The 27,894-nt window shown below is 51.6% G+C and overlaps 2 protein-coding genes across 6 annotated transcripts; one reads left to right on the forward strand and one right to left on the reverse strand.

Moving 5' to 3' along the window:
- The first annotated feature begins 174 nt into the window (after window positions 1–174).
- On the forward strand, window positions 175–16,268 carry ZC3H12A (zinc finger CCCH-type containing 12A). 2 transcript variants are annotated; one of them, XM_026702720.2, is made up of 6 exons: window positions 175–292; window positions 587–1,130; window positions 10,968–11,107; window positions 12,274–12,508; window positions 13,346–13,452; window positions 13,544–16,268. In XM_026702720.2, exons 2-6 carry the CDS (start codon window positions 631–633, stop codon window positions 14,443–14,445), a joined length of 1,884 nt encoding a protein of 627 aa, XP_026558505.1. In that variant the 5' UTR covers window positions 175–292; window positions 587–630; the 3' UTR covers window positions 14,446–16,268. The 2 variants fall into 2 exon arrangements, with proteins under 2 accessions (XP_026558505.1, XP_087795659.1); XM_087939533.1 differs by lacking the exon at window positions 175–292 and having other exon boundaries at window positions 485–1,130.
- Window positions 16,269–22,599: 6,331 nt separating this feature from the next.
- MEAF6 (MYST/Esa1 associated factor 6) lies at window positions 22,600–27,745 on the reverse strand. 4 transcript variants are annotated; one of them, XR_015744745.1, is made up of 9 exons: window positions 27,572–27,745; window positions 27,321–27,436; window positions 27,123–27,210; window positions 26,780–26,825; window positions 26,508–26,697; window positions 25,311–25,340; window positions 25,109–25,167; window positions 24,584–24,617; window positions 22,600–24,265 (listed from the first exon to the last, which is right to left on the reverse strand). XR_015744745.1 is itself a non-coding variant. In XM_026702718.2 (8 exons), the coding sequence occupies exons 1-8, from the start codon at window positions 27,674–27,676 to the stop codon at window positions 24,257–24,259; spliced, it is 618 nt and encodes a 205-aa protein (XP_026558503.2). In that variant the 5' UTR covers window positions 27,677–27,745; the 3' UTR covers window positions 22,600–24,256. The 4 variants fall into 4 exon arrangements, 2 of the variants coding, with proteins under 2 accessions (XP_026558503.2, XP_026558504.2); XR_003374265.2 differs by lacking the exon at window positions 25,311–25,340; XM_026702718.2 differs by lacking the exon at window positions 25,109–25,167.
- Window positions 27,746–27,894: the final 149 nt, after the last annotated feature.

A 27,894-nucleotide genomic window follows, 5' to 3' on the forward strand; every position in this document is an offset into this window, starting at 1 on the left:
GTTCCCAGCGCCGTTGCGGGAGGCCTGGGAGGGCGAGGGGGAGGCAAGAGAAGGCGCTCCAGGCCCCGCATCCTTCGCCCTCCAAACAACCCTGCGAGGCAGGCCGGCCCTTCCCAGCCAACCGCCGCCCCGTCTCTTCCGCGGAGACCTTCCCCGACGAGCCCCGGAGGAGGAGGAGGCGGTGCAGGGGGCGGCGGCGGCGGCGGAGGCTCCACCCGGAGAGTCCTCGCCGCTCTATAAAGAGGCGCCCCGCAGGCGGACGGGGACACTTCGGCCCCCATGGAGGCGCCCGGTAAGCGGCGGGGCGGCTCGGGGGTCAGCGGGGCTTCCCTCCGGGCGAGCGGGGCGAGTCGGCAAGGCCTACTGTATCCCGCGGGCAAACCCTCTTCCTCCAGCCTTGGCGCCGCGTGCTGGGTCGGGTAGCGGGCGGGGAAGCGCCGCGCCCTCCCCCGCTTCCTGCCGAGCCTGCTGGCGGAGCGCCACTCTGGGCAGGCCCGGCCCGTCCTCGGGATGCCTTTGCCCGGCCCGTGGGCGCGCCTGCTTCCCCGGCTCGGCCGCCCTCCTAGTTGCGCGCTTCTCTCGGCAGGCTCGGCGTGAGCGAGGGAGGATCGCCGCCCGCGAGAAGCAGCCATGGACCTGGACCGGCCACCGCCGAGCGCCCTGCGCTTCCCCGGCTGGAGCGAGTCCTCGCTGCCCTCAGCCCGCGGCCGGGCGGAGCCTCCGGAAAGCGGCTACCCGAGCCTGTGCGGCTACAGCCTGGAGAGCGGCGGAGAGTCCGGCGGGGCCGCCCAGTCCGGCCCGTGGAGCCCCCCGGAGCGGGGCCGAGCGGAGAGGCGGAGGAAGGTGGAGTTCTTCCGCAAGCTGGGCTACTCCTCGCAGGAGGTGCTGGGCGCCCTGCGGAAGCACGGCCCGGAGGCGGACACCAACACCATCCTCGGGGAGCTGGTGAAGCACGGGGCGGCCCCGGGCGAGAGGGAGAGGGAGCCCGCCCCGGAGGCCTCCGAGGCGGCGCTGCTGCTGCCGCCGCCGCCGCCGCTGCCGCTTTCGAGCAGCCTGCCAGCCCAGCCGGACGAGCAGGAGGGGGACCATCTGCGGCCGGTTGTGATCGACGGGAGCAACGTGGCCATGAGGTATGGCGGGGCGGGCGCCTCTCCGCGTTGGGGCGCAGTTGGGGGGGGGGAAAGGCTTGGCGGGGCTGACCGTAAGGACGAGGCCTCTCGTGAAGGGCGACCTTTGCCTCTCTCTCTCCTGGTTCTCGGGACTTCGCTAGAGCGGGTGCCCTTCTGTGCCCTGCCGCTTGCGTGGTCGCGGATTCACACCCTTCGGGTTCAAGCAAAGGCCCCGTCACAGTGCTCGATCCTTGTAGGGCAGGGGTCCCCAAACTTGGCCACTTGAGGACTTGTGGACTTCAACTCCCAGAATTCTCCAGCCAGCTATGACTTGAATCCACCAGTCTTAAAGTGGCCAAGTGTGGGGACCCCCGGTATAGGGTCCCTGGCTTGAACAGGGGTTGGACTAGAGGACCTCCAAAGTCCCTCCCAACCCTATGATCATATACTCTTTATTAGCTATGCTGGCTGGAGAATTCTGGGGGTTGAAGTCCACCAGTCTTAAAGTGGCAAAGTTTGGGGAGCCCTGGCTGTAGGAACTTGAGGAGGAAGGGGCAGGCTGCGCCCAGAGAGGCAGCTTTGGCCTTGGGAGGTGAACTGGTTTGGAGTGAGCTGCTTCCAGGCTCAGGCTTGGCAGACCCAGTGAGAGCGGCCCTCAGAAAACAGAGATCTTGGGATCTGGTTCTGATCTGGAGTGGGAAACAATGGAGGATGCACAATGGAGAAGGTAGAGACTGAACCCCCTATAATGTCTCTGCTTTGGCTTCCTTCCTTCGTAACCCTACGGGGGGGCAATAAGTGATTTTATCTTCTTGGGAATTTAATAATGGTTGATTGCTGGATTTTGATCATACTGTAAAGCAATGTGATGAGATTTGACAAATGGTTTTTGAGCATGTGAGAGGTCTGCTTGGGATCCTCTGCAATTCCCCTCTGTGTAAGGCCCAGACTCTCCCCCACCCCCCTTCAGACAAGAAGAATGAACTTTTGAAAACTGGGTATTTGAAAAGGAAGATAGCCAGGTGATTTTCAAAGCAGGGTCTGATACCCTTCCAGGCATGCAGCTTAGATAAAAGGAGTTGGAACCCCTCCCCTTTGTTTAGTTTAGTTTACTTTATTGTCATTGCACCTTGTACAACTGAAATCAAACACCATCTTCAGTGCACATCATGACCATGAAAATAAACACAAACACACATCTGCCACACTCCACACATTGAACCGAAAACCCCCAACACCGCACTAACACTGCACTATACAGTAGAATTCAAAAGAGTTACTGCCCTGGGATAGAAGCTGTTTTTCAGCCTATTTATGCTTGTTTTTATTATCCTGTACCGTCTGCCAGATGCTAATAGTTTAAAAAAAGGGTTCCCAGGATGAGATGGATCTTTGAGAATGTTTTGAACTTTCTTAAGGCAGCTGTAAAGCTCTTCCAAAGAGGGGAGAGGGCAACCCATGATCTTCTGGGCAATGACGTTAACCCTCTGGAGCGCTTTCCTATCTGCCACTGTGCAATTGGCAAACCATACACAGGTTGCACAGTAAGTTAAGATACTCTCTGTGGTGCAGCGGTAGAAGGTCACCAGCAGTTTTTCATCCCGTTGTTATTCAGTTTCATTCAATTGTCCGGTGTGGATTTGGTCAATACTAAAGAAGCAACATGTTCCTTCCCCCACCCACCCCTTTTCTGGGAACGTAGCTGGAAAGAACTTTCCGGGAAGTTTCTTTCGGAAGGAGCTGGAATCTTTATAGCCCCTTCTCCGCTTGCTATTTCTCCCAAGGTCACAAGTTTCCAGGAATTTGGGGGCGGGGGAGGAGGAGGAGACGACTCCAGCCCACAGTTGCATGTCATGTGCAAGTTACACAGATTCAATACAAGACTTAAGATATTCAGGTTACATCAAAAAGGATTACTTGTATCAAACACCCACCCGCATCTTTCTTCTTCCATTGTAGAATGGCAGATAGACGGATCTGACACTCTGTCTCTGAAGCAGGAAGGATTTTGCTGGGGGGGCGGGGGGGGGGGGGGAAGCATGTGAACATCGGCTTGACTGGGCAACCAGTCTTGTGTTCCAGGCAGCTCTGCCTTGGCTCTGTTGGGGGAGGGGGGAGGGGCATTCTTCCTTATCTAAACAGGAAGGAAGCCAGCACAGGTTAAAGGTGCACGTGACTCGAGCACCGAGTGCCTGGAGGAGCATTTCTCTCATCCTCCCGAGGTGCCTCCCACTACCCCCCATTGGCCTCTCAGAGGGAACTGAAAAGGTTGAGGCTCCAACAGAGGCGAGCGGGGGGAGCGGGACGGACGGACACATTTTGGTTTTGAGGTGAAAGCTCTGCTTCCTAGAACAACCATGTCCCAGGATTCTTAGACAGGTTGGAAATATAGTAGTCCTCAATTGACAAGCACAGCTGAGCCCAAAATTTATGTTCTAAGTGAGTTTTGCCCCGTTTTACGACCTTTCTTGCCACAGTTGTTAAGTGAGTCACTGCAGTTGTTAAGTGAGTAACCCGGTTGTTAAATGAATCTGCCTTCCCCCATTGGCTTTGCTTGCCAGAAGGCTGCCCTTGACCCTGGGACCCTGTCACCTTCATAAACCCGAGTCAGTCGGCAAGCGTCCGAAATTTGATCATGGAACCAGGGGGATGCTGCAATGACCGCAAGTGTGATAAACGATCCTAGGCCACTTTTTTCAGTGCTGTTGTAAAGTTTGGTCGCTAAGTGGATTGTTGAAAGTCGAGGACTTCCTGTACACGAAAGGGCAAGGATTCATGAACCTTTAGCCTGAGCTCTAGCTGCTGAAGCGGGGGGTTTGCCCTTAGGGTGCTGGAAGATGTTGTGCCCCCTCCCTAGCGCCGCCATCAGCTGGGTTAAGCGCCGAACCTCCAACCCACCTGGCAAGCCTCCTCCTATCACCAACTGATCCCACGAGGCTGGCGGGCGGGGGGAGGGGGTGGGGGCTGCAGAAATCCGGACCGCCCCCAGATAGCAGGAAAAAGACAAGCGAGCCCTAATTCTGCTCTTGGCGCCCAGGCCTGGTCGCCTGCCCCGTGGGGAGAGGCCAGCCAGCATTGTGACCTCTGCCCTTTCCTTGCCGTGTTTGAGATAAGCCCAATTGCTCTCCCGCCGTAAATACCAGCCAGAGGGCACTTTCTGGGAAAGGGAGGGCGGTTCTGAGCAGTGCCTGGAGCAACAGAGACGGAGTTTCTGAGCCCTCTCTCTTCAAGGGGTGGGGGAGGCGGGGAAACGAAGGGGAATTTTTACAGGCTGCTTCCTGCATGAGTGGGGTGACAAAACAGTTCCTCACCGATTCACCCTTGCTTAGATAATACTCTGGCAGGTTTATGCAAATCTCGGAGGGGCGTGTAGAGCGCAATTGTGCCCGACTTCCTCCTACAGGGATTTCTCATGTCTGTTGCCACATCAGGTGAACTACTTGGACCTTTTTCTCTTCGGCTGAGAACGGGGAAACGTGGGAGAAGATCTGTCCCTGGTATTCCTTGCTCATCCTGCACGGCACTTTCAGGGCGTTGGGGTGGGGCAGGAAGGGCCTGGGTGGCTGGGGAGCTTTGTGGAGGGGCTGCTTTTCAGGAAAAGTAGCAACGGGAGCTGTAGTCTCCCCTTCCTGATTTCACTGCTGCTTTTTCTAACGCTGGACCCAGGAACTAACAGAATAACAGAGTTGGAAGGGACCTTGGAGGTCTTCTAGTCCAACCCGCCTGCCTAAGCAGGAGACCCTATGCCATTCCAGACAAGTGGCTGTCCGGTCTCTCTTTTTTAACAGCCTCCAGTGATGGAGCAACCACAACTTCCGACTAAAAGACTAACCTTCATAACAGCCCTCCCTCTGAGAAGAGCCCTGGGGGGCTGAGGAGCAAGTGCCAGCCTTGCCATTTCTTTCACTTGATCTGTGTGAACTGCATGTTAAATTGGGTGCTGCTAGGATAGAACTGGCATTAAACATTCACCCAGGGGCAAGGGATGTTCTCCTGCTTGCTCTAAGCCAGGGGTGTCAAACTCAAGGCCCGTGGCCCGGATCAGCCCGCAATGTGATCAGATCTGGCCTGCATGGCTGTCCTGGAAACGTCTCTCCGGCCCATCCCATCCCGGTGGGCGCATAGGAGGCAGGAGGCTCTCAGGCCCAGCCCACATCATCCCAGGGCGTGCGCGCAATAGGAGGGCGCATGAGCTCACAGACACGCCCATGCCCTTCCAGCTACAAGTATTTTCTGTGATTTCCATGCGTGACGAAGGGTTGGGGGAACTGGGTATGTGTGGGCGACTGAAGGGAAGGATTAGGGGGTGACGTGACCGCTGTCTTCCAGTACTTGAGAGGAGCTGATATAAAAGCATATCAGACCCTTCCCCACCAGGCATTCACTGGCCACTCCCAGCCCCCCATTCAACCCCTCCCAGTCCAAGGCTTAAGGGAAGAGCCAAGTTTTTACAGCCTTCCAGAAAACTAAAAAGGATAAGGCCCATCTCAGGAGGAGGTTATTCCAAAAGTCCAGGCAGCTACCAAGAAGGTGCACCTCTAATGTTCCAGCAGATAGTAGCCTTTGAGGAAAGGGACCCGGAGCATGCTACCCCTGGCAGGTATACTCTGGGGGAAGGGATGACCAGCACCTTGAGTCATGCAGGATCCAGGGCAATTCATGCAAGGGGGGGCAATGGGGGCAAACTCTGAAGTGCCCGGCACTGGGCATGGGTGATTTTCAAAGGCAGCCCCATCTAGTGTGCAGTGTAGTAGTCCAGCTAAGAAGCGACTGCTGGCAAAACCAGTTTTGCTCTAGGGGTTTTCTGTAGGAATTAGGAGCTTTGTGTTGTGTGGGGAAAGGATGGTGGGGCGTGTGAAGGGAAGGAGTTTTTCGTTTGGATGAAGCTGAAAGGAGTTTCGAGTGGGACCATGATGAGCCTTTGACTGGAAAAACTGCCGTGAGGACTGGTGATGTGCAAGGTTTGGTCTCATCCCAGGAGCTGCTTTAATGAGACGGGAGTCACTCCACCCGTCAGGGAAAGTCCTCCTGGTTCCCTTAGGGGGCTGGAGACGAGAACATATGAAGAACAGTTGCAGGAACTGGGCCTGGCTAGTCTGGTGAAGAGAAAGGACCAGGGCAGACAGGATAGCAGTCTTCCAGTATTTGGGGGGGGCTGCCCCAGAGAGGAGGAGGGGGTCAAGCTATTTTCTAAAGCACCTGAAGGCCAGACAAGGAACAATGGATGGAAACTGATCCAGGAGAGATTCAACCTAGAACTAAGAAACTTTCTGACAGTGAGAACAATCAACCCATAGAACAGAAGTTGCCTTCGGAAGTTGTGGGAGCTTCATCACTTGAGACTTTTAAGAAGAGATTGGACTCCCATCTCTCAGAAATGGTGTAGAGCGCCGGGGGGAGGGGCGGGGAATTGGACTAGATGACCTGCAAGGTCCCTTCCAACACTGATTATCTGTTATCTGGTTTTAAATGGACTTGCAGAGCTGGCTCTGTGTGAACTAAGCCCTGAGGCTCAGTTCCTCCAGATGGCAGCCCTTCTTTCTGCGGTTCAGACCTTTCCTTCCTCTATTGCTTTGGCCATCTTATTGGTGCTGACACGGAACATTAACTTATCTTTCCAGAGAGGGGTTTGAGTAGGGAGACTAGCAGGGGTGGACAGAACAGTTGGGGCGGGGGGGCACTTTTGGAGGCAGTGCGGGGAAGGACCTGCTGCAGCTACACCCAGCCCTGTCAAACTTCGTAACAAACCGCTTGTATCTTCCAGTAAAACTCTCATTTCAGAACAGCTCTTGGTTTTTTAAATTGCAGTGCCATTGTTTTCTGGCAGTTGTCAAAGAGATAGGAGAGTGAAAAAGTAGTTTTAGGAGAGTAGAAAAGCAGTTTTACTGCTGAAAGTAAAACTGCACACATGCAAAGGGCTTGCGCTGTCATGCTGAAGAGGATAGAAACTATGGGATGGTATAGAGGGGCTTTGGAGTTCCCTTCTCTTTGCCAGAGGGGGACAAGGCATCTCTCTGGCAGAAGAGGATCTTCAGGTAACCGTGGAGAATTGGGAGGTCTTCAACCCTTTCCCCAAGTATTTAGCAGATACATTGTCAGAAATGAAGCTGCATTTGCCTGGAGGGAAGGTCTTTTAGAGTAAGTAACACGATGCAAAAAGTGGCTGAGAAACAAGGGAGAAAAGGCGATTAAAAGCAGGAGATAAAGAGAAACAAGGAAGGAAACCGAACTGCTCTATGTCAACATCATCTGCTGATGTTTTTCCAATTTTTTTTCTAGTTTGCCAATAGACCCCCTTGGGGTGTTGCCTTTTGTGCCTCAAACTTCTCGTTCTCCTCAAGAATCTCACCTTTTCTCAGGATCCTGACTCAAACATTTGTTTTCAAGTTCCATCTTTATTCATTCTTTCAATGAGAACATTGTGATAAGGGCATCACATTTCTATTCGCATACTCAGGCTCTCAGCCTAGGAAAAAATACATCCACAGCTAACACACCTCAGAGCCACCCCAAACACACCTTTCACATTTTCCAAATGCCAAGTCCTCCTCGTCTCCCTCTCAGCCGGCACTGAGCCACTTCCCTTCAATCCCAGCCACGCTTTGTGGTTCTTACTGCATTCCACATTCCTCCATATTCTCCTAAACCATCCCGTAATGCAAGCCTATTCACAACATTATGCTGCTCTGAATCATAAATAATTGAAAGCACTTCCTTATATTCATATATTTCTCACGACCAGCTAAAAGGCAAAGGGGGGCTTCCTACACCCTAGCAAAAAGTTTGCAGTGTGCTCCCTTATCAGCCTGGCCTCCCACGGGATTTAGCAGGGGCCCCCGAGGAGAGAGAGGGCTAGCCCCCCTGGAACCAAGAGAAGGTCTTGGCACCTGGGAAGAGAGGCAGAAAGCTGTGAAAGAAAAGGGAGTGGGGAAGGAGGTGAGGGCGCCTCCCACGCATCTCGAAGGGAGGGTCAGCAGAACAGCCCTCCAGGCTGAAGAGGAGGGGAAGAGGTAAAACAGGTAGGGATAGGTGAGAAGGCCACAGTGGTTTTCAAGAACACAGTGTTTTTCCCTGTAGGTTTATCATTCATCTAAGACAATTGGAATTAGGTGTGCCTAGTCTAGTGACAAGGAGCGCTAGGGAGGATATGATTCGGGGCTGCCACAAAGAATAGGATTGGATAAGGAATAGGATAAGGAATAGGATAGGATAGAGAATAGGACTAGAATAAGGACTAGACTAGAACAGAACAGAATAGAATAACAGAGTCGGAAAGGACCTTGGAGGTCTTCTAGTCCAACCCCCTGCTTAGGCAGGAAAAACCCTATGCCATTTCAGACAAGTGGTTATCCAATCTCTTGCTAAGTGTTGGAGCATTCACCACTTCTGGAGGGCAGTTGTTCCACTGATTTATTGTTTTAAGTGTCAGGAAATTTCTTCTTAGTTCTGGGTTGCTTCTCTTCTTGATTAGTTTCCACCTGTTGCTTCTTCTTGTCCTGCCCTCAGGCGCTTTGGAGAATAGCTGGACTCTGACTCCCTCTTCTTTGGGGCAGCCCCTGAGATACTGGAAGACTGCTGTCAGGTCTCCTCTAGTCCTTCTTGTCATTAGATTAGTTATTCCTAATTCCCGCAACCATTCTTCATGTTTTTAGCCTCGAGCCCCCTAATCCTCTTTGTTTTTCTTCTCTGCACTCTTTCTAGAGTCTCAACCTCTTTTTTACATCATGGCAACTAAAACAATGCAGTATTCTAGGTGTGGCCTTACCAAGACATTATAAAGTGGTATTAACACTTCACGTGATCTAGATTCTATCCCTCTGTTAATGCAGCCTAGAACTGTGTTGGCTTTTTTGGCAGCTGCAGCACTCGGCTGGCTCATATTTAAATGGTTGTTCACTAGGACTCCGAGATCCCTCTTGACAGCTACTACTATTGAGCAAGGTATCACAGATACTGTACCTGTGCATTTGATTTTTCTTGCCTAAATGTAGAACCTTACTTTTTTTCACCATTGAATTTCATTTTGTTAGATAGCGCCCAATGTTCAAATCTGTCAAGATCCTTCTGTATCTCAAGCCTATCTTCTGGAGTGTTGGCTATTCCTGCCAGCTTGGTGTCATCTGCAAATTCGATGAGTTCTCTCTATATCCCCTCATCTAAATCATTGATGAAGATGTTGAAGAGTACTGGGCCTAAAGCAGAGGTTTGCGGTACCCCACTGCATGCTTCCTTCCATGTAGATGCAGTTCCATTGAGGGCTACATATTGAGTATGCTTGGTTAGCCAGTTACAAATCCATCTGGTGGTGATGCTGTCTAACCCACATTTTCTATCTTATCAAGTAGTAGGTTATGGTCTGAAGCCCAAGTAAATTATATTGACAGCATTCCTCTGGTCCACTAATTTTGTCACTTTGTCAAAGAATATGGTAAGATTTGTCTGGCATGATCTCTTTTTGACAAACCTATGTTGGCTTTTGGTTATTACTTTGTTTGCTTCTAAGTGTTTGCTGATTTGCTTCTTGATTATCTGTTCCTGGTATTGAGGTCAGGCTGATAGGTCTGTAGTTTCCTGGATCCATTTTTATTCCTTTTTTGAAGATGGGAAGTACATCAGCCCTTTTCCAGTCCTCTGATAGTTCCCCAGTGCTCCAGGATCTTTAAAAGATATAGTTCAGTGGTTCTGAGATCTCGTCTGCCAGTTCCTTCAGAACCTTGGGGTGTAATCCATCCGGTCCAGTTGATTTGAACTCGTCTAGGGTAAACAGGTGCTCACTTGCCATTTTCTTCCCTATTTTAACTTGTGTTCCTATTCTGTTTTTTTTTTTTTTTGTGGTGCTGTTTTTGGTAGGTTGGACTGTTTTTTCTCTTTGTGGAAAGACAGGTGTCAAAAAACAGGTTAAGTAGTTCTGCTTTCTTCCTGTTGCTTGTCACCTTCCTGCCACTTTCTCCCACCAATGGACCAATTGTTTCCTTAACTTTTTCCTTCTTTTTAACATTTTAGAAGAAACTTTTTTTGTTATCTTTTTACTTTTGCCCCAAGCCTTTGTTCATTATGAGCCTTGGCTTTCTTCACTTCATCTCTGCAGGCTCCGGCTATTTGCTGATATTCTGCCTCAGGTATGTGGCTCTCTTTCCCCTTTTAATACTTGCCCTCTTTGTCTTTCAATTTATCAGAGTGCTCTTTATGCAGCCCTGCTAGTTTCTTCTGAGAGCTGTTATTTGTCTTCTTCACTGGTATTATGTTAGACGAGGAGTTTATAATCTCACTTTTCAAAATTTCCCAAGCTGCTTGTTTTTCCTTCAGGATTCTCACCCATGGAATCTTTCCCACACTCTCTCTAAGTTAGAGAGAGAGTCAATCTATTATCCAAAGCACCAGAGGGCAAGACTTGCCTTGGATGGAAACTAAACAAGGAGAGAAGAAACCTAGAACAAAGGAGAAAATTTCATGACAGTGAGAACAATTAACTAGTGGAACAGCTTTGCCTTCAGAAGTGCTCTATCACTGGAGGTTTTTAAGAAGAGAATGGCCAGCCATTTGTCTGAAATGGTATAGGGTCTCCTGCTTGAGCAGGGGGGTGGACTAGAAGACCTCCAAGGTCCCTTCCAACCCTGTTACTTTGTTATCCTGTTACAATCAGAGTCCATTTTCTGGCATGGTTGAATGAATCTGGACCCAGATTTCTCTCCACCCATGAGCCAACTTAGCTTGATTGTGAATGGCAGAAGGGCAGCAGTGAAGCATTAACTCGCGGGACCCTTTGGAAAGGCTACCCCTCACTTATGGCTGCGCAAGGCCTGCCTACGAGATCAAGCAGGGAAGCCCTCTGAACCTGCAAGTCTCTTTCCTTTGCAGCCACGGAAACAAAGACAGCTTCTCCTGCCGAGGCATCCAGCTGGCTGTGAACTGGTTTCTGGATCGTGGACACAAGGATGTCACAGTCTTCGTCCCGTCTTGGAGGAAAGAGCATCCACGCTCTGATGTCGCCATTACAGGTAACAAGGTGGCCTTGGGCAGCTGCCCATCCTGCATTGACGCAGGCTAGTGGTGCCTCTCTCTTAGGAGGGGGAGGTACTTGACCGAGGTGGGACATGCCGCTTCTTATCCCTCTGGTGGGACTTTTGCTTCTCGTTGGCTTTAAGAGGCCGCTCCCCGAATGCTGCTGCTGGCCAAAGCATCAGGGAAGACTGTGGGCATCACTCAAGTAGACAGCCCTGTTTCTGGAAGTCTTATCACCTGAACGCTTGACAGCTTCTAATGGCAAAAGTCGTGTTTGCAGATTTTTTTTTTTTTAAAAAAGGCTACAGCATTTTTAGGGGATTGATTTGTATTCTTGACCTTCTAAAGCAGGGTCTCCAACCTTGGCAACTTTAAGACTGGTGAACTTCAACTCCCAGAACTCCTCAGCCAGCTATTCTGAGAGTTGAAGTCTACAAGTCTTAAAGTTGCCAAGGTTGCAGCCCCGGCTCTAAAGCATAGTCGCGTTTAGACATTTAAATTAAGAGCAAAGCTATGGGAAGCAGCGTCTGGAAGAAAACATGGAAGAGGAGGAGGGACGTCTAGGCCAACAAGAAAGACTAGAACAGCGGTGACAAACCTTTTTGTTGTGGTGTGCCAAAAGCGCACACGTGTGCCAACACCCACAATGCAATGTGCCCCCCATGCATGCACGTGCAACATCCCTGCCCTGTCGCCTTACCTGCACTGCACATTCACACACCTCCCAGCTGATTTTCATTCCGTTTGAGGCTGTTTTCGCCCTCCCAGGGACTCGTGGCCAGCCTCTGCAGCCTCGGGAGGCTGAAAACAGGCCCATTTCAGCACTTCTGGTACTTCCGGAAGGCCCATTTTTCAGCCTCCTGAGGCTGCAGAGGCTTGCCAACAGCCTCTGGGAGGGCGAAAATGGCCTCAATTGGGCCGTAAATCAGCCGGGAGGCACACCCAGGCACAGTGCAGGTAAGTTTGGCTAGGCTCGCGTGCCCTAGGCTTGCCATTACGGGACTAGAAGAGAGGGAGGGCATGATTTGGCAGACCACACCTTGAGATCAGCCAAGGGCTTCTTCCTGCCAAGGGGCTCTTTGGGGCACCCCCAGCTTGGCCACCTGATCGTTCCTCTGTAAGAAGCTTCAGTGGGGATGACTTCACCCCCCTCTTCCTGCAGACCAGCACATCCTCCATGACCTGGAGAAGAAGAACATCCTCGTGTTCACTCCTTCCCGGCGAGTGGCAGGCAAGCGAGTGGTCTGCTACGATGACCGCTTCATTGTGAAGCTGGCCTGGGAGTCAGACGGTATTGTGGTCTCCAACGATGTCTACCGGGACCTGCAAGCAGAACGGCCAGAGTGGAAGAAGTTCATTGAAGAACGCTTGCTGATGTACTCCTTTGTCAATGACAAGTAAGTCCTTGGTCTTGGGGAAGGCGGGAGGTGGGCCATGCGGCTGGCCAGGGTTCTGGGGGGGCGGGGGGTGAAGAGCAACCCCCAAGGCTATGCCTGAGAATTCTGAAGTCCCTGGCTGTCCTAGCGCCCTTCTAATTTGCAGCCCGCCTGCTTCTTCAGCTTGAGCCGACACCGTTGCCTATTCAGAGTTCTGCAGCGTTAGTTCAGCGCCAGAAAAATCAACACAGATGGCTGATGCTTGTCTTTATAATCGTAACAAGCAGATTTTACAAACCAGTTGTAGATTTCTCCAACATGGAGCAAACTCAGGTAGAAACATGTTGCAAGTAACTTCAGCAGCTCAGAAACAGACATCAGTTTCACTTGAGTTCAGCAGTTTTTAGTTCAGCAGAGGAAAGAAAGTTTTTAGTTCAGCAGTTTTTAGTTCAGCAGAGGAAAGAAGCGGTTTCATTCTGAACAGACAGACTCAGAGCTCAACAGAGCTGCAGAGCTTAATACAGAACCCCATGCCTAGGCTACTTCCAGTTTCAGTTTCCAAACAGTCCTCATTGGCTGACTTAGTTGCTGTGCCTATTCCTTGGCTGACCTTGTTAGCACGCTCTATTCCAGTTCATGAATAGACTCCGACAATGCCCAGCAGAGTCTCCCGAATCTCTGCCGAGCTTCCCAGGCCCCCTAGGTTCCTCCCTTCTAGCCAGCCTTTCAGGAGGCGTTGGCGTTGGCGGGACTCCCAGCCTGATGGCACGCACTGCCGTGGCCCTGGCAGATTGGGAAGGGCTAGGCCTGGCCTGAGCACCTGCAGCTCCTGATGGATGTGGTTCCTCTGCTCCCCAGGTTCATGCCTCCCGATGACCCCTTGGGACGCCATGGGCCCAGCCTGGATAATTTCCTGAGGAAGACCCCAGCAATGCCCGAGCACAAGAAGCAGCAGTGCCCCTATGGTGAGGCCCCTCGCCTCTGCTTGAGGCAGAGCAGCTTGAAGGGTTTGGGGCGGAGGACGCCTGTCACACAGCTCCCCCTTTCTCTTTGCAGGCAAGAAGTGCACCTACGGAATCAAGTGCAAGTTCTACCACCCTGAGCGGCCACACCAGCTGCAGCGCTCTGTTGCCGATGAGCTCCGGGCCAATGCCGGGCTCTCCCCCACCAGGGCTGTGCCAGCCACCAAGGAGGAGAGGAGTAGCTGGAGGCCTCCCTACGGGGAGTTCTGGGCCTCTGCCCCTGCGGAGAGTGAGACAGTTCCCCTGCAGAAGGCCTTGGCTGAGAAGACGAGCTCTGCCCACCACGTTAGGCATGGAGACATGTCGCCCGTCTTCCTCCCAGCCCGGAAGGGCCACCGTTACAGGAGTTCAGATCAGTACCAGCAGCCTCCCAGGGACTCCCTTCCCCATGTCTCCCAAGACCACCTTGACTCGGGCCTCGGCTCCCTTGAGAGCCAGCTCTCTGAGATGTGGCCCGGTCCTGTCAAGTGGGCCCAGCAGGAGCCGCCTGGGGGCGGGAGCAGCTGCAGGGGGCAGGGGCCTGCCTATCGCATCCCTCTCAGCCCAGAATCCAGGAGGTACAGCCAGTACGTGCCTCAGAGCTTCCTGTCTTCCCCGTCTGGCCAGGTCGCTCCGCACTCCTTTCCTGGCTACGAGGTGGCCACCAGTGCTTCTCTGGGCCCCGGGCGTGAGTACTGGTCTGAGCCGTACCACCCGGGGCCTGCCATGTGCCAAGACCTGCCGAGGGCTCCCTGCCTGGCCTACGAGGACTCCTCACGCCACTGGGCCACCCCGGACAGCTTTGCAGAAGAGCGTACGAAGGTGCACCTCAAACTTTGTGGGATCTTCCATCCTCACCTGGTGGACACCGTCATGAGCCGCTTCCCACACCTTTTGGACCCTCAGCAGCTGGCTGCCGAGATCCTCACGTACAAGACACAACACCCTGGGGTGTGACACGGCTGGAGAGGGGACGCCCAACTCTAGGGGTGGGGCCGGGGCAGAACGTCCTTTGCTGCCTGCAGTTTAGGCCATCGTCCAGCGGCCACCCCTTGAGGGCAGGCACCAGCCTTGGTGGTGGCTCAGGGGGGATGAAAAGGCCTGCCAAGAAATCGGCCCGGGAACCACAATGCTGAGCCGTTTTCTCATGATGCATGAAGGCTGGCTGGCTGGCTTGTGCCAGGGCAGAGTGCAGGCAGCAAGGCCTTGCTGGCACTGAGTGAGTCTTTTGCTCCTTTCAGTGGCTGCTCGGAAGGGGTTGATATGGAAAGGAACATGGAGCAAGCCCCAAGCTCTCTGGCCAGGCACAGCCAGAACTGGAGCAGGCCAGAGAAGAAGGTTCTATGATTTACAACCGTAGCCGTTCCCCCAAATGGCTACCAGGGGATATCTAGCTGGTCACAGAAGAAATCCGAGGGAGGAAAGAGTTCCAGGCACCGTGGGGAATGAACTGAATCTGACCTGCAGCCTGTCTGCCCTGTTGACAGGGGGCCAGGAAATTCTTCCTTCTTCAGCCCGAGGCAGACAGCAGCCCAGTGGGGACCGTGGTGGTCTCTCCTCACTGCAGAATTGGAAAACCGTTCTGGGGTCCATTACCCAGGTTTGGGGGTGATTGTCCAGCGGTCTCCTTTCCCTTAGTTTAGAACCTTCTTGGGTTGTGAAGCAAAACCTTCGTTTCAAGCCCAAATTCAGCTGTCATTTCTGTTCCCCAAAGTTCTGTATTACTACTCTCCTAGGCCTCCGTGTTATTTCTTCTCTCCTGGAACAAGCCATTGGGGCGCTCTGCACCCCTTCTCCTCCTCCTCTAGTGCTGCTGGCGGCAGGCAAGTCCCGCATGCAGGGCGCCTGATACTCTCTTCGGAGGGTTGTGGCTGCTGCCTGGAGATGGAGCAGCCGTGCTGAAAATGCATCTTAGCATTATAAACAAGTTTATATCTTAAGCTCAGATGTCACAAATCCCAAGGCTAAACGCAAAATGCATTAATGGGAAGCCAGGAGGGTCTCCAGGAAAGAGACTTGTTTTAATAAACTGTTGGGGAACCTCTTTAGCGTCAGCTGTTTGGGGCAACTTGCTTGCTTGCTGACTGAAGACAACTCCACCACTTTGTCAGTGGTTGTAGAAAGGCCCACTGGAAACTTGGGGGGGGGGGGGGGGGGTGTTTAGCTTATCTTTTTCTATCAGCTCAGTCTTGAGGATTGGTAAGTCCAGGACGGGCAGTTACAGATCCTTCGGTAATGAATTTGCAACAATTGTTCCCGGTCCTGCCCTTTTTAAAGATAAGTGATTGACTTGCAGGCCGGGCTCAGTTGATCGGTTGATGCACATTGCATCGGTCTCTCAAGTGGTTCTTTGGAGTAGCTGATGCTGAAGTCGTCCCAGGAGCTGCTGCTTGGGGGAGAAGCCGGGCAGCAGAAGTCCCCGTGGGCAGCTGGCCACGCCACCCGGCCCTGCGGCTCTCCCTGGCAAGCGCCCTGGAGATGGTCAGCCATGCCAGCACTATGTGCTGATGAGGCCACACGGCCAAAGAAACCCTGTTTTACCTGGTTAATTATGATCCATCACAGAATTGTGGTGCTTCGCATTAGTAAGCAAAATGCTTTTTAGTAATCACGTATAATCTTACAACTTTGCACACTTGTAAATTACAAGAGTCGTAGTTGTTAATGAAACGTTTTCTAAGCCGAGGCTGCTTTGGTGATGATCGCTCTCCCTTTTGTTCTGCCCTAGGCAGAGTTGCAGTTGAGTAAAAAAATAAATAAACCAACCTTGAACCTCGGAAGGGCTGTCTCTTTTCTTCAATGGCGGAGTCTCTTTCCAAATGCTAAAACCGCTCTTTGCTCTTGTTCTTCAGCTGCTATAAACCTCCTCCAGGAGGGTGGGGCGCAAGTCCCCTCTGCCACGCCCCAGAGGCTTCGGAAGGAGGCCATGGGATGCTAGGAAGGCCCCAGGAACGTGTCTCCCCCCCCCTCCAGGATAGCTGAGGCCAAACCCATCTCCCAGTAAGTCAGCCCAGTAACCGAGTGGGCCTGCATCCAGAGGCGGAGGGCGTAAGGAAGAGCTGCTTTACGACCTGGTGCCTTGAACATGTCCTCTCCTATGGCCACCCTAAGATAGGAACAGGCCATCCAGCTTGTGCTAGATGATTTGCAAAGCAGTTCACACATTAGTTCGCTGCATGTGGAACAGTGATAGTATTCAGCCGGTTCTCACTGGTTCAGGCGAACCTGCAGTGATGATTTGGCGTGGGTCGCCGAATCGGTAGTGACTTCTGGCTGGCCCTGCCCCCAACCCAGTCGCCACTCGCTCACCCCGCCCCCTGATGCTTGCTCCTCACCTATGTGGCACCCTGGGTCCTTGTGGTTTGTCTTTAACCTGCCTTCCCATGTGGTGCCTGCGCCCCAACTGAGCAGCCCTGATCTTCCTGCTCAGGGGTAAGCCTGCGAGTCGCACTAGCCCCCCACCGTCCCTGGAACTTGCCGAGCCCCCCGTCCCCCGTCCCCACTGTTCAGCTGGCTGGCTTTCCCACCTGCATAGCCCCATCCCAGGCGCTGGCGCTGGCTGCGGCCTAGCTAGCTGCCTTTCCCTACTGTCCCTGGGATCAGCTGGCTGGCTAAGCGGCCACACGGTGCTCTCCCAGCGCTCCCTACCACGTGGCGGCCATGGCGCAGCTCTCTGGGAGGGAGGGCGGATGTCCCGGGGCTGCCTCCCATAGCAGCACTGCCCCTGCCACTTGCTTCCTTTCAACCCCCGGGAGAAGCGAGTGGCAGTGGAGGTGCTGCAATGAGGAGAGCAGGCAGATCTCCTGGGGCTGCCAGAGCTCGCCAGAGCAGTCCGTCTCAGACTAGGTCTCTGTGTGTGTGAGAGAGAGAGAGACAAAGAAAGAAGGAAAAAAAGGAAAGAAGAGAGTGGTGTGTGTGAGAGAGAGAGAGAAGAAAAGAAAGCAAGAAAAGGAAGAGAAGAAATAGGAAGGGGAAGAGAGTGCGTAGTGTGTGTGAGAGGGGGAAGAAAAAGCAAGAAAGGAAGAAGAAAAGGAAGGAGAGGTGTGCGTGTGAGAGAGAAGAAAAGCAAAAGAGGAAGAATTAAAGAAAAATAGGAAGGGGGAGAAGGTATGCGATGCATATGTGAGAGAAAGAAGGAAGGAATGAAGAGAGAAGTCAGAGAAAGAAAAAGAAATAGGAAGGGAGGGTGTCAAATGGTGCTCCATTCAAAATCCAAGAAAGAAATACTTAGACTCCGTTAATCAGAGAAAAGATACCTTTTACTGGAAATCAAATGGTAGCAACAAAAGAATTCTGAATCTGAGAAAATGGGCGCGTAAATCACATATACAAAGTGATGGCAACATTCCCCCCCCCCAATAGTTCAATTGGCTCATCCAATTAAAAGTTGTGTATATCATCATGTGGGCATCTCCAGGCGGTGATGAGGCCTCTGTCCGTTGACCTTGACCTATTTTGATAAAGAGCTGCAGCTGCGCATAGCATAGGATAGAAACCTAAGCAAGAATGTACCCCGCCACAGCTTATACCTCCAACTCGCTTCCCATAATCATTCCCCCTCCTCCCCCGTTACTTATGACAGCCGAAAGATGCAAAGCAAAGGGAGAAAATCTTGAAGGCTGACACAGAGAGAGAAAACTCTGTGCTACTATTTTTAATTGTTCCATTATTTATCATATATTAATATTTCGCTCTGTCACTACACCTATAGCGATTTTACTGCCTTTCTTTTGCCCAGGTATTTTTCAAGGTTTACAATATGTGCATTCAATGGCTATAGTTCAGAGCATAAATACATGTGTTTAACAGCGTTGAAAGGGACTATGGAGGTCTTCTAGTCCAACCCCCTGCTCAGGCAGGAAAACTGAGGATGCCAACTCTGAGTAGAGGTCCTGAGAAAGGTGTCAGGATAATAGAATAACACATATAAGGGACCTTTGGGGGGACACCTATACCATTTCAAAGAAATGGCTGTTCCATCTTTAAAACTTCCAGTGTTGGAGCACCCAGAACTTCTGGTGGCAAGCAGTTCCACCGATTAATTGTTCTCACTGTCAGGAAAATTCTCCTTAGTTTTAGGTTGATTCTCTCTTTGTTCAGTTTCCATCCATTGCTTCTTGTTTGCCTTCTGGTGTTTTGGAAAATACATTCCCCCCCCCATTTCTAGCAGCCCCTTAAAAGCCTGTTGCTAAACTCTTGGGCAAAGCATGTGAGCCATTTCCATGAAATGGAAATGGTCCATGAAAGTACATCTATAGTACGTAGATAATAAAGTTGAAAAAAGGTGAACAATATTTTTACAGAACTATAGATACGTTGAGGTTGGTGGGACAAGGAATGGCTGGGAGGGGAGGAGCCAGGCGACACACCCCTTGACCTGAGTGACATTGAGCTGGCCATGACCACCCAGTCACATGACCACCAAGCATGCCTACCATCACATGACCATCCAGTCACATGACCACCAAGCCATACCCACCCACTCACATGATCACCAAGCATACCCACCAAATAAGCCACTCCCATAGAGCTGGTAGTAAAAAAAATTGAATCCCACCACTGGTCCCCTCCAGCTTTTAATAGCTCAGTGGTGGGCAGGGCAATTTCAGGAAAGGAGGGGATGAAATGCCTGTAGAAGTTAGCAAATCCCAAGAAGCTCTGAAGCTGTTTTCGAGTGAGAGAGGGTTGTCAATCTAAGTCCACTTTAAATTTAGCTGGGTCCATTTCTACTCCCTCGTTTGACACTCGGTAGCCTAGGTAGTCCAGGCTAGCCTTGTGGAATTTGCATTTTGACAGCTTTGCATATAGCTAGCCATGAGTTTTTTTCAGACTTGGTGCACCAGTTTAACGTGTTCTTCTAGGGTTTCAGTGAAAATGAGAATGTTGTTCAAATACACGAGGACTCCTTTATACAGGTGCTCATGTAGCACCTCATTTATTAATTGCATAAAGATAGCAGGGACTCCTTGTACTCCAAAAGGCATCATTTTGAATTGAAAGCTGCCTTAAAGGACAGTTAAAGGTTTAGTTTTAAAGTTAAAGTTTTCCACTTGTTGCCCTCCTTTATTTGCCCTCAGTAGTATGTCTCTCACGGGTCCAGTTTCCCTTGCGCTAAATGAGCTAGCTAGCATGTCCTTCATGAGGGGCAGTGGGTAGATGTTTTCCATGCATACTGCATTAATTCCTCTAAAATCCATGCATAATCTTATTGACCCATCTGTATGAATACTGGGGCCAAGTTAGTGTTGATGTAATCTCTTAATTCTGTCATCTCTCTTGGGGTCATGGAGTACATCTTTGGCTGGGGCAGTTTGGCTCCTAGCACAAATTCTATTGCACAGTTTGTGGGGTGGTGAGGCGGGTAGGGCATTGCATTCCTCTTCACTGAACACTTCAGCCAAGTCACCGTATTCTTTGGGAATCTGGGGGCTTCCCAGCTGTGACTCTTAAGGTGGCAGCTGCTTTTTTGCCCTCTAGCTGACTGCCTGAACTTTCCCCTGCAGGGCTAGGAGGAGGGAGACGACCTAGTGCCAGTTTTATTTTCCGGTAACCATCTTACCGGATCCCACTTGTCCAGCCATGCCAGTCCCAGGATGACCATTTCAGAAATTTTTGGTGCCACCAAGAACCGGATAAGCTCACAGTGGCAGCCCATCTCTAACTACACAGGCTCAGTGACAAGGGTGTCGGGGGCTCCTCGATTAATGACCCATTGGGACTTGCTTGAAGCGTATGGGGTTAGTTAGGGGCCTCGTTTGGTTGCCTAGCTTCTGACAGAGGGGAGGCTGATTAGGCACCAGGTGCAACCTGTGTTAGCTCTATTTCGCCCTGGGCTCCCATCTTGGGCACTACTACTCTCGACATAATAGTGAACGGACGGATGGCTTTATTTACCCTGGGTTCATCCTCGCTGTCATTATTGCTGCCACCTTCTGCCAGCAGTGGGGCTTCCTGAGCCTAAGTTCCTTCCTTCCTTTCCGGGGGAGGAGAAACCTCAACACCTTGGCAGAGAAATGTCCCCTTTTCTGTGGGTGTCTGCAGTGGTTTCTTAGGCTTGGTCAATGCAGGGGCCTTTGCTCGAGGGAGAGGGGCCAGTGCCAGATATTCAGATGCTCAACCCTATTGGCCACATCGGAAACATTTGATTGATATCATTGACCGTTCTCCTGGACAACTCTTCCAATTGGCCGGAAACAAACCAAGCTGCCTCTTGGGCTTTTTCTCTGGTGTATCTTTAGGGTGCCAGTGGACTCAATGTCCAGGGCCACCGCCATCTGGTACCAGTCATGGATGTGGTCCAGGAGGCCCTTGCGGACACAAGTATTGAGTAGCTCCTTGTCCGGGCCCTCCTTGAAAAAGTGCACTAGGAGGCATTCGGGCCGGTACCGCAATTTCCCAGCAAGCCTCTGAAACTCTCCGACATATTTTTAGCAAGAAAGCCTCTACTTGGTCACCTTAATCTGTGCCTCTGCTTCCTGGTCCTTGGCAGTTTTCCTCGAACCTTTTCCTCAGTTCATGCAGGAACTCATCGACATTCCCTAGCTCAGGGACGCCCTCGTTGTGCCGTTGGGTCACTTACTCCGCAGCTTCTGCTTCCAGGTTTTTGGTGATGGTTGTGTTTATCTCCTGGTCACTAAGGTTGTTGTCTCCATAGCAGTCGATGTGAGTGTTGAGGTAATTCCTCGTTAGGAGAATGAGCGCATACAGGGAGACGTATTTGAGAGAAGTGTTTGAATAATACACACACAGTACACAGATACACTGTACAGTAAATGTAGGTTTTTACTTCCAGAAAGCTTTAAGCAAAGTCCAAAATAAGCAGTCCAAAATCATTCACAGGTAAAATCAGTCAGTTTTCATCCAGGGATAATCCAAAACAGTTCAGTACCAGACTTACATTAAATCCAGTAGTATCAGTCAATTAGAAGAAATGGAGCAACGGCAATACTTTCCAACAGAAGGAAACATAGATACACTCACGCTCTGAGACTCAGACTAAACAACCCAGGTTTCTGGCTCCATCTTATGGCCATTTGAGAAACCACACCCAATTGCATGCTCTTGCATTCCCTTAAAGATATAGTACTAAAATGGTTGTCCTGGTTTATGTATTTCTAACCCAAATAGCTCTTAGGTGACTCATATTCCTAACAGTGAGCCCACATCCAGTTCAGGTAGAAGGCCAGCTTAGCCGGGCTCCCATCAAAAGCAGCTCTTAAGCACAGTGGGCCGAGCCAGAGGAGGGGGCGATGCTGGGGCCAGGGCAGCTACTCATTGGGCTTGAACCCAGCCTTGCCAGGTGGCATCTGCCAGGCTGTTGGCAGCTGGGTTGTCCTGGCAGGCTAGGCTGAGCCAGAGGTGGTGGCAGTGGACTAGCCACCCGGATCATGGCAGTGGTAGATCTGTGCCAACTGGGAAGACTCAGCTGTGGGCTAGACTGTGCTGATGGGAGCAGTGGAGTCATGGGCCGAGTAAATAGGTCCCCCAAGGGGAGAAACGTCAAAAGTTGGCAGATTCAGGTCGACTCTCACTGTTGGTTTGATGCTCCCAAGGCTCAGCTGGCCAAATCTCTCCAACAGCAATCCCAGGGTTTGGTGGCGGGCTGTGATCTGGTATCTCCAATCCCCGGATTCACTGCAGGATATGTTGACAGTCCCAAAGGTCCTGTCAACCTCTGCTCGAAGATTGTCTCTCTGGCCTCCCACGTCGAGGTAATTGGACGCTCTCTACCAGCCCCTGGAATGTGGCCCAGCTGCCAATGTTTTCCTCTGCCCGGTAGAGCTCCTGATTGACCAGCTATTCAGAACAGACTTTGGGCCGGGTGCCCACCTGGCACACAATTTCCACCACCCCTTCCTCCACCCGTTGAGCCTCCAAGGGGGTTGGTAGGCTTTCTAGGGCTCCTGCACAAACCCCACAGAGGCCTGCAGCCTCTCCAATCTTCTCTTCCATCTTCCCCAAGTCTTCCTGCTACCTGAGTAGACCAGGTAGGCAGACGAGGCTCAGGATCCCTGATAGCAACTCTGGTTGGAGTTTGGAATTTAAGAGCCGGTTTAGTGTCAGGGTTCCAAGTCATAGACCCATAGCAAGCAAAACCCTGAGGCAGGTAGATTTCTCAAAGAACAGCTTTATTGGACATATCATATCGACACAGATCTTGTGAAAATCAACTCTGAAGGTTCCCGCGGTTCTCATCTAATTAAAAGTGTCACTTTCTCAAAACAATCGGTCACATGGTTTAATCACGGTGCTGTCCGGTTGCCTGGTGACATCACTCTGCCTTCCTCGGACCAGGTGTGAGAATGTCCTTGGTTCCCAAGAGAAAGTACTTTGTTTTGCCTACAAAATCCTAGCTATCTCAAATCCCCCACTTCCTATCCCTCAGCTCCAGTGTGGTCAAGATGGCTTCGGTCAGGTCAGCTTCAGGGTTGACACTTGAGCATTGGGCCCTATCCAACAAAACACATTTCAGTAGTAAGAAAGCTAAGGTCTTGCATCTGGGCAGAAAAATCAAATGCACAGGTATTGAATAGGTGGCACCTGGCTCAACAGCAGTAACTGCAAGAGGGGCCTTGTATGTATCAGTTGTTTAGACAGAGCAAACCCTGTATTCCCCATACAAGTCTAACCAGGTAACACGTCAGAGGCACAGAAGGGCTGCTGAGCAGGGAAGGATTGTTATTCTGAGGAACATCTTTCCAGAAGTTGAAACTCACTGACAGGGATCCCAATCGATGCCTCTGGGAATCTGTGGCAAAGCAAGAGATCCTCTCCTCAAAGGAAACTCCAGAAAGCTCCCAAAAGGCCATTTCTGCCCCAACCTTCTCCATGGGTGGCTAAGAAGACAGAGCAGAGGCAGGCTCCGGAATCTGACTCCTTGGCCTGACTTTCTCTGCGAAGCTGAATTCACACAGCACCCAAGGGCCAACGGAAGTTGTACCTTTCTGTATTGCAACTCAAGCCATTATGGTTCATAAATCAGACTTCATTTATTAGATTTTTATCCCATTATCCTTTATAATTTAAGGCAACAAACATACCTGGTATTCCTTCCTCCTCCTGTTTTTCCCCACAACAACCCTGGGAGATGGATTGAGCTGAGGCAGCACTAGAACTCGAGTCCCCCCGTTTCTAGCTTGGTGCCCTCACCACTAGGCCAGACTATGCTTTAACACTTATGCATCAGCACAATTTAGGATATCCCCTAATTTTGGTTTACTCAACCACCAGTGGTTATTCTTCTCAGTGATATGAGTGCAGCCAGAAAACAATCTAAAATGAACGTAGATTTTGTTGTTTTATTTACAATAAGGAGACATTGGTATTAAAAAGGAGACTGCTTGCCCCACACATCCATGTTTTCCCTCAAGTTGTTAGCAGGTGTTTCAAGAGTAAAATGAAATCACCTTTCCCAGTTTGAAAAAAAAAAAAGACTATTTGGGCTCTGAAGAATAAAAGCTTCTAGCAGACAATCTGTCTTAATCTTTAACAAATGGAAAATTAAATAAAGTTTATTTATTTTTTTTAAAAAAAAGAGCCAAATACATAAGACAAAACAATTCAACCAGAAGATGGCAGCAAGTAGAGAGGACTTGACTTCGTGGATTTTATGCATGATGAATTGGCAGCAGCTGTTTTCGCCAGCAGTGCTGCTGGTGTGCCGGCTGCTGCAAGAAAGAGCTGGCCTTGTGCTTATTCAGTCTCTTGGGAAGGGAGGAAGGAAGGAAGGAAGGAGGAAAGTTCCTGGAAGATTCATCCTGGAGGACCACTAGTAGTCCTGTGGGCACAAGGGCAGAGTGAACATCACCGGGGATGCCAGCACCAACTGTAGACGCACCGCTTCCCACCCAAAGGAGCTGAGAGGGACTAGCACCACAAGGTGCCTGCTGGAGTGCAGCAGGACCAACCCTGGAAAACCCTGGTCCAAATTCGATCTCACCCCCCCAACAATGCTGTCCTTCAACCATCCAAAGCAGAGGCTTCAAGAAGGACATTCTTCCCCCCTTTAAGCAAGCTTCACCACAACCCTACCCAGAACTGTGCAGTAACTGAAAGGTGGCAGGACATTGGGAAGAACAAGAGAAGGGATACTTACAGCTCGTGGTTTTTTGTTCAACTTGAGATCAATCCTGCAATGGGAGGAAGGAAGAAGTGAGTGTTGGTCTACTGATGGCTAAGGCAGTCCCTGTGTGGGCTACAGCAGCAAAGGGTCTGATATGACCAGGCCATTGCAGCATTTCCAACCCAACTCCCAATGGCACCGAAAAGCAGATTCCACCCAACAATCAGAAGAAACACATTAAAGGGTTAGGCAGCATCCAAAGAACATGGGAACACAGCATCTGCTGGGTTAGCATGTTAAAGACAGAACTTAGAGGCAGAGGCGGCAGCAGAGGAGGAGGAAATGGTAGCCAGAGTATTTAGTGGCACCAGTAAGAATCAATTTGTATTTTCTGCATTTGGGAAACTGCCTTGACTGTAGGCCTCAGAAAGCAAAGCGATAAAAAATCAATTTTCAGAGTTCAGTAGAAGTTTATCTGCTTTTCAAAATGACATAAAGAAGCAAAGAGGGTAGCCGAATGATTTTTTTTTTAGCCAAGATTATTAAATAAAAAGTTACCTCCATTGTGCTTTTGTCTGTATTTTTAAAAACTTGCCAGCCTAACCTAATATACATACCTACAATTAAACAGATAAACTATGGATTAGAAGAGTTTTGAAAGCGCACGAGGGGACGTTGAAGGAGGGTGGCGAAGGGAAAAAGAAAAGTCTACACATTGACATCACAGCACAAAAACTAAGTCAAATCAAGTCAAACTTACTCAAAGTCATAATCAAACATGCCAGACGGGCTGAGGGGCAGCATTCGAAAAGAAGAAAGCAATAGAAATTAATATACTAAGGAATTAAATCAATTAGTTGATTAGCCACCCTAGCGAAGTTCAAAAATAACAAAGAGCAAGTTATACATCACTGTAATCTTGAAATATAAAATCCACCCAAGACCGCCCCCGTTCCCCCAGAAGTCTGCTACCCCAAATCATCTTATAACGCTGCAGGGACAAATATCAGCAACCTTGGAAAGAAAAGCAAGGTGGGAACCTCCCACAATGCTTGAAAGGAGTAGAGCAAAAACGGCCAAATCGGTAAAGAATGGGCAAGATTCGGGCTGGACTTCCTGGAAGGAAATGGAAGAGATTTTCCCCTGCTTGCCTGGCTTAGTGCCCAGCCTTGAGAAGGCAGAATTGGGGAGGATGCTGGGCCAGGGGCATTAGCCAAGAGAGGGACTTTCTTTTTTTACTTTCCAGGGTAGCTCTGGGTGCTGAGGAGACACTATTCCTCAAGTCCAGCCCAACCTTCTCCACACTTTCTCCCAGCCTGTGAACAGGAAGATGTGACGTCTTTCAGAACATAATCTCCAAGCTTGACCTTTTTGTCTATTGGTACCTTCCTGCCTTGAAGAAGGCCAATATCCATTAATTGGAAGATTTCCAATTCTCAATAAAGAACGCCTCGCTAGACAAAAAGGGTTATCATCAGACACTTGCAACTTAAACAAAACACATAGAACAATAACAGCCCCATTTCTCCTCTTTGTACCTTCACTTTCATTCCCTTCTCTACTGTCATTTTCAAGACTACATGAGCCACTTCCTTGCAATAAGCACAGAGAAAGTTCTTGGCTATAGCAGTAAAATGTCATTTCTGACATTTCTTTGGGATAGAGTCCCTGGAAAACAGCGGCTGGTTTATGAACCTCCTTGGGGCAGAAGACCAGGACTGGTCTCTGAGGCTTTTCCAACCGCACCCCAAGAGAGTCCCTCAGCTGGGGATCAGCTGCCAGATTCAAAGGCCCACTTGGGGCGAACTCTGGCCCTCGTGGACCTTGTCTGTGGGGCAACAAGACAGGAATGTTAAACTGGGACTGTTCAAGAGAACAATGTCAGGGAGGCCCTTCCTTCTCCAGAGGTTCAGGTGGGCCCAGCCCGCTCAGGGTCTCCGGTCTGCTGCTGGCTCACCTGTGCCGGTTTTTATTCTTCCGCTTTTTGTGGCTACTGTGGTGGCTCCCTGAGGCGGAAGAGGCCGCTTTCTGGGGCTTCACCCCCTGAACGGACCCATCCAGCTCTTCCACCTCTTCCTGGCTTGGCTCGTTCTCTTGGTTGTGGAAATCCGGGGACGTGTCACTCTCAGTGCCGCTGCCGGGCTCACCTGGAGGGAGAAAGGCAGCTCGGCTACCCAGAGCCCGGGGAAAGGGCCAAGGGCAGCTGGGAGGGAGGAGCAGGGGACTTACGCTTCTCAATCAGTTGGTCCTGAACTCCAGCCAGGGCGCTGACTGCCTGGGGAGGAGAAGAGAGAGAGTTTAGTTGACGCTACTTTTACTTTATTGCCATTGCAGCTCGTGCGTGGAAAAAGAACGCCACCTTCAGTGCACAATGGGAGGGATGGAAATAAAGCACCAGGACGCCTCCTTCGCACTCTGTGCCATGGAAGTGAGGACCCCCCGACGGGGCATTCCCATCGCCCCCATAGACCGTGGGCTTCAACAGATCCCCTGCTCCCAACTGGGGGGTGGGGCGCCCCCCCTGTCCCGTGCGCCCCCCCAGCCCTCCACCTGAGCGAGTCCCCCAACTTACGGCCGCCGAGGTGACCGAGGACTTGCTGAAGAGCCGCTCCGCCTCCTTGAACTTCCGGTTCCGACGGTCGTTCTTGCTGTTGGAGTTTCTGCGGGGGGAGGAAGGGGGGGGAGAAGGGCGGGCAGAAATGGGGCTGGGGGGTCGCTCCCCCTCCCCCCTCCCTCCCCCCCGCCGCTGCCGCCCCCCCACCCCGCTCACTTCTGGTTGGTCAGGTAGCGGTCCCAGCCGCGGATGATGTTCCCGTACATCTGCGTGTCCTCCAGGTAGCTGCCCTCGAAGGCGTAGATCTGCCGCTCCAGGTTGGCCAGCGTCTCCTGCGGCGGAAGGACCGGCCGGGCTAGCGAGGCGGGGCGGGACGGGACGGTCATCCGCCGCCGCCGTGCGCCGCCGTCGTGCGCCCCCCCCCCTCCCCCCCCCCCCCCGCCCGCCCCGCCCGCCATGCGGCTCACCGCCAGCTCCTGCTTGCGCTTGACCAGCTCGGCCAGCTCGCGGCGGGTGTCCGGGATCTGCAGCGGGGCGCCGGCCTTGGCACCCGCCCCGTGCAGCGCCGCCATGGCCCGACCGCCAGCGCGGAGCAGCAGCAGCAGCAGCAGCAGCCCGACCACGACCAGGCCGCCGGGGAGGAGGAGGAGGAGGACGCGGCGACGAGAGAGGCGGGAGGGCGGGGGCGGAGCGTGGCGCGGCGCGGCGGCGGGAGGAGGAGGAGGAGCCGCGGCCTGGAGCGCCCTCGGCCGGTCGGACGCCCGCCTTACCCGCAGGCCGCCGCGCCCTT

Source organism: Pseudonaja textilis, chromosome 10 (genome assembly GCF_049901715.1).
Source record: "Pseudonaja textilis isolate UNSWEBS1 chromosome 10, rPseTex1.2, whole genome shotgun sequence".
Taxonomy (NCBI): domain Eukaryota; kingdom Metazoa; phylum Chordata; class Lepidosauria; order Squamata; family Elapidae; genus Pseudonaja; species Pseudonaja textilis.